Source organism: Nicotiana tabacum, chromosome 15 (assembly GCF_000715075.1).
Source record: "Nicotiana tabacum cultivar K326 chromosome 15, ASM71507v2, whole genome shotgun sequence".
NCBI lineage: Eukaryota > Viridiplantae > Streptophyta > Magnoliopsida > Solanales > Solanaceae > Nicotiana > Nicotiana tabacum.
The window spans coordinates 114174274-114183647 of record NC_134094.1 but is presented as its reverse complement, the minus strand read 5'-3'; the positions used below and the strand labels follow the sequence as shown (position 1 = coordinate 114183647).

General features: G+C 34.2%; 1 protein-coding gene across 1 annotated transcript; it reads right to left on the bottom strand.

Moving 5' to 3' along the window:
- Positions 1 to 7274: 7274 nt before the first annotated feature.
- On the bottom strand, positions 7275 to 8164 carry LOC107779759 (brassinosteroid-responsive RING protein 1-like). The gene has a single exon (XM_016600244.2). The coding sequence runs from the start codon at positions 8021 to 8023 to the stop codon at positions 7523 to 7525; it is 501 nt and encodes a 166-aa protein (XP_016455730.1). The 5' UTR covers positions 8024 to 8164; the 3' UTR covers positions 7275 to 7522.
- Positions 8165 to 9374: the final 1210 nt, after the last annotated feature.

Below are 9374 nucleotides of genomic sequence, written 5' to 3'. Positions count from 1 at the left end.
AGACATTTAGTACAACAAAAATAATGCAACAAAATACTAAGTTTATCCTTGATAATTGGGCACATTGGATGAACTACCACCGGAAGCTGAATTACCATCGCTTCCCAAATCAACTGAAGGACATTTACGCCAATCGTGTCCTGTTTGGGAACATATGCCACATTTATGCGCATAAACGGTATCACCAACATCTATTTGGTTTCGTATCAGTGTTCTTTTTTGCACTTGCCATTGACGCATATAATCCTTGTTACACGCCATTTTAAATGGTTCCGGCGGCCAATAATTCTTAGCACCCACTGGTTCGAGGTGGCCACTATAGATGTTTACGTATGCAGCAATACTATATTTTTTATCAACATACCTCGTCGCCATAAAACCTGTATGTTAAAAGCACTTCATGGCATATGATCATGGCAAGTGATAGATTGACCATTTCCCACGCGAACATAATCTTCTAGATTCATTGATGGTGTGGGTATTATTACCACGGTTTTGATGCAGACCAGTGCGAACTTCAAAAATATTTCGCTCACTGCAATACTGCAAAAAAATGTATGATACTGTGCTCGCTTCCTATATTTCTCAAATCGTTTCATCGGCTGTGGCATAAATTCAACACCTATTTCTATCAATGACGATGCACTTCTGGATCTTTCAACAAACCTCTACGCCATCTGCTTGAATGACATCCACACCATGGCAGTGACAGGCAATCCACGTGCAGACTTCAACAACCCGTTGAAAGACTCTAACACGTTTGTAATCAAAATTCTCCATCTTCTACCACCATCCTTATGCAAAGTCCACTTGTCAAGCTCATGTCGCATCAACCAACGATAGACTTCTGGGCCTTCCTGCCTAATAAAGTCCATTCGCCTCCTGAATTTACACTCTTGATGACCTGTTGCAGCCATCCGCATTAAATCATGTAAGTTCTTGTTCGAATGAGCCCTCTGGAAGTTGGCCTTCAAGTGCCTAACACAATAACAATGGTAGGCATACGGTTCCTGCCATGCACGCAAATTCTATACAGAACTTAAAATACCACCATGCCGATCAGATATTAGACAAATACCTGAACGCTATCTGACAAAGTGCTTCTTCAAGTGGTTCAAAAATAATGTCCAAGTCTCTTGGCTTTCATTGGCACGATTAGCAAATGCGAGGGGGAATATTCTTCCATTAGACTCTACTGCAACATCGATCAACAACTTAATATCATACTTTCCATAGACATGAGTGTCATCTATGGATATTACCGGCCGACAATGCACAAAACCATCAATCGCTAGTTTAAATACCCATAACACATATCTGAATATGAATTCTTATATTTTCGGACTCCGCTCAAGCTTTCATTCAACAACAATCCCGAGGTTAAAGTGTTTTAATGTAGCCATGTACCTAGGTAGAGCGGCAAAGAACTTATCCCAGTTACCATAAACAATCTCAAACGCACATTTACGCCCGAGAAATGCCTTGCTTTTGGTAATGGTACATCCACATACCTGGTAGACAGATGTTATACACTCTTTAATTTTGTACCTTATGGACGATTCAATGTGTGAAATCAAGACAAGAGAAATCAAGTCAACATTCAAGTTAAAATGATTCCCACTGAATGTGTCCATATCACAAGTGTGGGTGCCAATGTATTTCCCAGAATCCATATATTTGTTTTCAACTTTCTCGCATGCAGCATCCATGTACAACCTTGTAACCATCTACGACAAATAACCTTGTATACTTTCGGAGATGACTCATGAACCTTGATGTCACGACACTCTTTTATGATGTATATTCACACCGCCCTGCTTAGGCACGCTTTATTGACAAAAAAAAAAAATTCTTTGATAGTACCGTTGGTCTAGATTCATCCCATATTGTTGTCTGAATGTCTTTAAGATCCCTTGTGAGGGCATCCACATCCGACATATTGGGCAACTGATCAAGGTACATAATCCCCCTTGAATAAAAGGTCACATGTGACTCGTACACTCTGGGTCTAATGGGAGGTGGAGTCTGCATATATAGAGCATGCTCATTGGTGGCATCATGCTCCCTCGGCAAATCAGGTTGCTCATTTTCATTCTCATCATCATCACCCTCATCAGGGAAGGGTGTGTCATCTCTAGACTTATCAGCATTGTTGTCATAATCACTATCATCTTCCTGACTCTGTGCTTCTGCTAGATCCTGATTAAGTATATCGTCTTCGGGCAATTGAGTAAGGACATGACCTTCAAGTTGCTCGTTTTCACTGCACAACCAATAAAATAATAAGTTTCTCAAATTCATCCAAACATTATATATAAACTTTATCTCTTAACTTACAAATTATAATATGTTAATATCCCATGATGCACATTATCGAGTTACTGATGACTCCCGAGTGGATCACCATGATCCAAAATACCAAAATTAGCATATTCCAAATGTCCGTTGATTCATAACTTATAAAATTCATATTTGGCAGGTACCCCCTTTGAAATATATGAGTGTTAATATAAATATAATACATAAAAAAATAGTAATACAAAGAAAAATTAAAATTTATCGCTCAACGTGTGGATTATGTAAATTTGGGGAGAAACTATGTCCTCGCTCCTCATTCATCCGTGGAGATAAGTTTAGATCTGGCCAAACTCTTTCAAACAGAACCTATTCGGATAAAACTTCTCCAAAAATACCACCTGATGATTGAGGGTTATCCCTATTTTGCGGAACCTCAACATTGCGAACGTCTTCAGACTTGACGTACATTTTCAACATTTTTATCATAAGAAGTTTCTGGTGTTCATCCTGAGTCCTCAAAAAATCTATCAGAGTTTCATCGTCTTCCATGTTAAACTCAGCATAACAAGCAACCCCTTGCGGAGTAACAGAATATGGATATCTTTCGGTTACTTTAATATTAACCGAACGTTTCCTCATACTCATTTTTTACATAAAAACGAAATCAATCTATCGTACTCTATTGTAAGTGGCAACTTAACAATACACTATAGAGAACAACTGTAGCGTATTGAGTTATTCTTCATGACAACCTCAACCCCTCCCCCCTCTCCCCAAATATAATACAACCCTATTTTTTTGCTCTTCCGACATTATGACATAATGTAGAAAAAGTTAAGTAAAAAAATATTTCGGAATGAATAAAAGAAAATAAAAAGGATGTAGAAGATGTGGAGGATCCTGAATGAATTTTTAACGAAACAATGAAACTCCTTAAACAAGTAAAAAATTAATGCGGGGGTACAATAAATAAGGATATAGCACATTCATTATACGCGCTACAGATGTAGCGTGATAAATGCATGCGCTATACCCATCAATTATTGGTGGGTCGGTAAAATTCAAATATAGCGCATGGGTTGCATGCGCTATACCTTAACGGACAAATGTGTCGTTAAGGTATAGCACATTCAACCCATGCGTTATAAATAAATTGGTCATCCGTTGAGTTTTTCACCTATTTTGGTGGTTTGAGTCCAAAAATACCACACTTTGGTTCCGGACTCTAGGTTTTTCATGTGAGTGACCATAAAATGCCTATGTGTTTGGACATAAAAATTGTACGTATTTTTTTTTAAAACTAGTTTTTGAAATTAAATTGAAAAATGGTATTTAAAATTTGAAATAATGTTTGGACATGCAACACTTGAAAAAATGTTATAATTTTGTGAGTGGGGAAAAAAATTCTGAAAAAGTGGTGAAAATCACTTTTTGGTTTTTGAAAACCTCATTTTCAAATTTTTTTTCAAAAACTTCATGGACAAACACATTTTTAAAAAATAAAGGAAAAAAATTTATAGACAAAAGGGGGCTATATATAAGATTTTTTTTTGTCATTCAGTTTTCGGTAATTGTATTGGAACTCTGACTAATTTAAATTGACGTCATGTAAGGCTCATTAACGATGAAATACTTCTTGTCGGGATATTTTTTTATTCTAGTAACTCGAATACGAAATCTCTAATTAAAGATGAAGTATGTTAATCATCGCACCACAATCCTTCGCGGTCCAAATATAAGAACCAAAACCTAAGACCTCTAGTCACTATGCAACTCAAACTCCAAAGATTAAAGTTCCATGATTGAAAACAAAAGGACGTGACAACTGACATGTAAGCAGTTGGTGAAAACTCATACAAGAAACCTAGGGATAGACAAGTTAGTGATCCTAGGAAGCTTAATTAGATGTAATGTAAGACTCACTATGCAACTCAAACTCCAATATCAAAGTAAGATACATGATTGAAAACAAAAATACACTAATAAGAAGCTGGTGCAAACTTATAAAAAAATGCCCCCATCTCCTTAGAACTGCTCACCTACGTCCTAGAGATACCGCAATCTTAAATAATGGATTATACTCCCTCCGGTTCAAACTAAGTATCCGTTTAACCATTTGCATTCTCTTTAAGAAAAATATTATTTTCTAAATAAAATAGGTAATATGACTAAACTATCCCTAATTATTTCATATTATTAACTTGATACATTCAGACTTGGTCACTTAACACTTAGCATTAACTAGTATGAAGTATGAACATATTGCAAGGGTTAAAAGAACACTCAACTAACTAGTATGGACATATTGCAATGGTTAGAACTTAGAAGAATACGCCAAACTTGGAATCTGTAAAAAAAGTGAAATGGCAAAATTTTGAATGGCAGTCAAACTTGGAATAACCAAACGTTGAACTTATTTAATGATATCACAAAAAATTGGAATAATTTAAATACTTCTAGGAATATGTAAATAAGGGCAATTCTGAAAAAGTAAGGTTAATTCTTTCATGATTTGGTAAGTTGACGCTCATTTTGAACAAAAAAAAAAAGAAGCCAAAATGAACACTCTTTTTGAACCGGAGGGAGTAACTGCTTAGAGCAAATTAATCTATATATGAATCAGTTTTAATTAAGTGCAGTCTATTACTAAGATTGTTTGAAAAGTAACAAAGTTTATTATTTCCTCCGGTCCATAATAAATAATTTTTTTGTATTTGACACACCCCTTAATAAAATATTAACTCCTAAAAAATAAATAAATATTTTGATAAATCTACCCTTACTTAAAATTTGCATATTGTTAACTTGATACATTGGCATATGTAAATAAGGGAATATTTGAAAACCTAAACTTAATTCATTCTTGATTATGTAAAAAAAATACTTATTTTGTACCTAAATAAAAAGGCCAAAAGGTCATTTATTATGAACCGGAAGGAATAATTTGATTCTAGTTGACTGTGAAATATAATGAACATCTTACTATGTGCTTCTGGCGCTTGTGTCAAGAATATAAATTACTCCTAAGTTTGTGAAATTGAAAATGATACTTTGACAGGTGAGGCTTATTCAGTTGGTAAAAACACCTTCACCTACGACCATTAGGTCTTGGGTTCGAGTCACGCTAGAGGGGAAGTGTGGAAACACTATAGATTAAAAAAAAAAAAAAGATACTTTTGGAGTAGTGTGTGTCAAATAGCAGCAGGTAGAGAGGATTATAGGGGTGGAAACAAGATCCAGTTTAATCGGCTTATAAGTTTGAAATGATGAAATTAATTTTTTAAATAAGTATTTACGTGTTTGGATAGAAGTGTTGAAACTGATATTAAGCAGTTGATGTGTTTGATAAAAAAATGCTGATAAATTATTTTGTATTAAAAGGACTAAAATACCCTTAAAACTTGACAAAAGATTACAAATTAAAAGTTTATTTATAAACAAAAGGGTGAATAATGAATATGGAATGAAGAGAAAGTTAGAAAACTTATTTTGGGAAAAATATTTTGTGAATTACAAAATATTATTAAGGATAAACTAGTAAAAAATTTGGTCAAACTAAAAGTGCTTATAAGTTAAAAAATCATAAGTTGGGGATGACCAACTTATGACTTATGACTAATTTTAGCTTATACGCACTTTTTTGAGTGTTTGTCAAACACGTAGATAAGCTAAAAAATATTTATAAGCCAATTTGACCAACTTATAAGCTTAGCCAAATACCCTATTAGAGTCAACATATCTTATCAAGCATATATTTATTCAAATTCAAATAAATTAATCCTTGAGAAAAAAAATTAACCAGGCCTTAGTCAATATAAGTGTTTAACTTCATTTATCCCCATTTCGTAGGTTCCTGTTCCCAAATGATGAAGAAAACAACACACATTGTACTATTAGGAACTTATACCGCCTGGTAGAACAAAATTTAGTAGCTTTCATTATAAGCTTAATAGGTTATTACGACTTTACCGCAATGACTGTAATCTAAAATCATCACTACTCACTGAGAAGGATTTACCTAAGATCTTAGGCGTGCTTTTTGTTGGAAATGAAGTTATAATCACGTATACATGTTTAGCTTAATCAAAGGATTATTGTCACTTTCTTTTGTTTTCTCTGTAGAAAGAGATGAGAATAATAATATATAAAGTAAAAGTATCCTATAAATTTTCTTGAATTATTTTCTTTAAAATATTTAAGCCAAGATAATACTAAGGGAAGAGTTCACAAGTCGTCGTTTGTCGAAATGGCCTGAGAAGCAGCAAAGTCTGTGGTCGAAGAGTCAACAAGGGTCGAGGTCGAGGGTCGTTGACAGAGCTGTAACGACTAGTTTTCAAGATAGGATACTAAAGAGAATATTCTAATGGATATTCTCTGCACTTGTACTGTTAGAGTTTCTCAGGAACATATCCCATATAAATAGAAAAAAAGATAATGATAGGGGACATATGATATTCATTTGTAAATAACACAATTTGACTTAAAGATTCGGCTCTCACTTGCTAAGATACAAACATCACATTTTCACTGAGATTTTTGCCCACACTTTTTCACTAGATCCGAGAATAACTCGAATATTCAAGGGATTGTCTATCATTCATCATTGTGAAGAATATCCATTTATTCTATCTTTCTTGGGTGACTCATTTCTTCAATTTACTTAAATACTATTTATTACTATTCATTGTTATTAAATGCAACACTATTATTTCTGATTTATGGAATATTTATTACACATCACTGTTATTGACCGGCCACATTTGCGTGGCATATATTGCTTCTTTAAAAAATACATCTAAGAATATTATTATTAGTTAAGATTAACCCCTATTCACATAAATTTAATTATTTAAATTAAGATCTATATTTTCTGGTCAAACAAACATATGCATAAATGTATTCTTATTGTCATTGTTTTTATTGTAAAAAAAAATAATTGTCGAGAAATTATACATAAAACAAAAAATAAATTATAATTGACCACAAAACCAATTGACTATTGCAATATGCATATTCTAAATTTCTTGAATATGCATTATCAACTTCCAATCCATATTCCTAAAATTGTAGACTATACAAATTCTCAGTTTCTTTTTCCCTGCTTTTCTCATTGTCTTTTTTTTTTCCCTCTTGTTGTATATACATTTCACATTGTCAATTCACCTCAATCTCTATCCTACCCCTCCAACAAAACAAAACAAAATAATCACAAAAAATGGAAGTACTATAAACCGGCAATAATGGGAGAAAAATCGCCGCAAAAATCAGAAATCCCAGACGCCAACCAAAGCCTCTCATTAAAAACTTCCTGCATATCCTCCGGCATAAACGGCATCCGACAAAGCGGACAAGTTTTTTGATCATGGTCCATCCAACGGTCCAGGCAACTCCTATGAAATATGTGACGGCAATTCGTGAGCCGTCGGATCTCATCCTCCCCATTAAACTCGTACAAGCAAACCGCACAGCTCTCTGGTGGGTCCACTAGCTCGGAAAACTTGACCACCGGTAAAAGCTCCCGGATTATAACCGCCGACAAGGAGTACTGGAGCTCCGAACAAGATTCGGGTCGGGTTGGAAACGACATTTCGGGTTCTAGGAAATCTCCTAGACCCAATGTTGTGAAAAGTGTGCAAATGAACTTTCTAATGTAACCCAAAATTGTAAGAATGTGTACTAGTAATTTTGGAAGAAATAGGTCCGTGTAGCCTACTGGAAAACCCATAATTGTTACTAGTCTATATAAACAAAAATTAAGTTGAAAGATTGACAGTAGAAATGAGAGATGAAGATAAAAAATAAAAAAAAATTCCCTAAGATTGACAGTAGAACTGACTGATATTTTTGTTGTTGAGGAGAGAAAACGGGAACGGGGGAGGTTGGGTTATATAGGCGGGTTACTGGTTAAGAAGTGGTGAAAAGACAGAAATGGGGTTGAAGGGTACAGAGGGAAAATTGTTTTTGGGGGGTGGGGGTGGGGTGGGGTGGGGGGTGGGGGGTAGAGTCAGTAGATGCTGATGATATATGTCTGTCCCATTTGGAGTGTTTGTAGTACGATTTGAGCTGCTGGCAGTAGGACACGTTCTCTTCATGTCTCTATTTATTAGTCGTTTGGACATAAAAAAATATACTACTAATTATTTTAAAAAAAAATTGGAGTTAAAGTTTAAAAAAAGTATTTGAAATTTGAATTTTGTATTTGGATATACATTTATTTTATTTGAAAAAATATTATTGTTTTAGGAAAGAAAAATCAATTTTACATGAAATATGGTGAAACTACTATATTTAAATTTCCAAACTCATTTTCAAAAAATCATTCCAATGTATAAACAAACACTACGCCATTGTTCATAAAGTAATGTATTACTAAAAGTTTCAAATTTACGGATAGATCCAAAAACGTAGAATATGACATTTTATTTGAAGAGAATCTTAAATAGGACCAAATGCGATTCGGGTTCAACTTTAGGGGTGTCCGGTAGTAAGATGATTTTCTTAATCAGGTGTTGTTTATTGTAACGTTAAAACTGCGCTATAAGGTATTTGGCAATTGACTAAATATCTGTAATGAGATTTAAGCTCTGTTCACTGACTTTGTTCAATGATCAATTGCGTACGTCACATACAGTGTAGGTGGTGTCAACATATATTTTCACAACTCAGAGTTATATGCACGTTTGAGTTTGGGAGAGTGGGGTTTTAAAACTTTACTTACTGAACTAAATTGAATTTTAATTTCATTTTAAGTAGTTTGTATTGCATATACACATTGTTATTTTAAAAAATATTATTTACATATATACTTTTCAATGAAGACATGTCTCCGCCACTAAGCATGATCCTTTAACCAAAAAATTAGAGTAAGCAATCAGGTATAGTATGTTAAATTATCTTAAATTATATTTAAGGCGAAGATATTTTACACCGTTAATGTATTTAACTTAAACCCAACATGTAATAAGGGCAGTATATACATTGTTTGAGGTTCCCCTCCACCCGCCGGCCCGGCCCCCTGTTCTACCAATTAAAGAGTGATATATTGGTAGGTCTAACAATCATTTTGTCCGTACAAT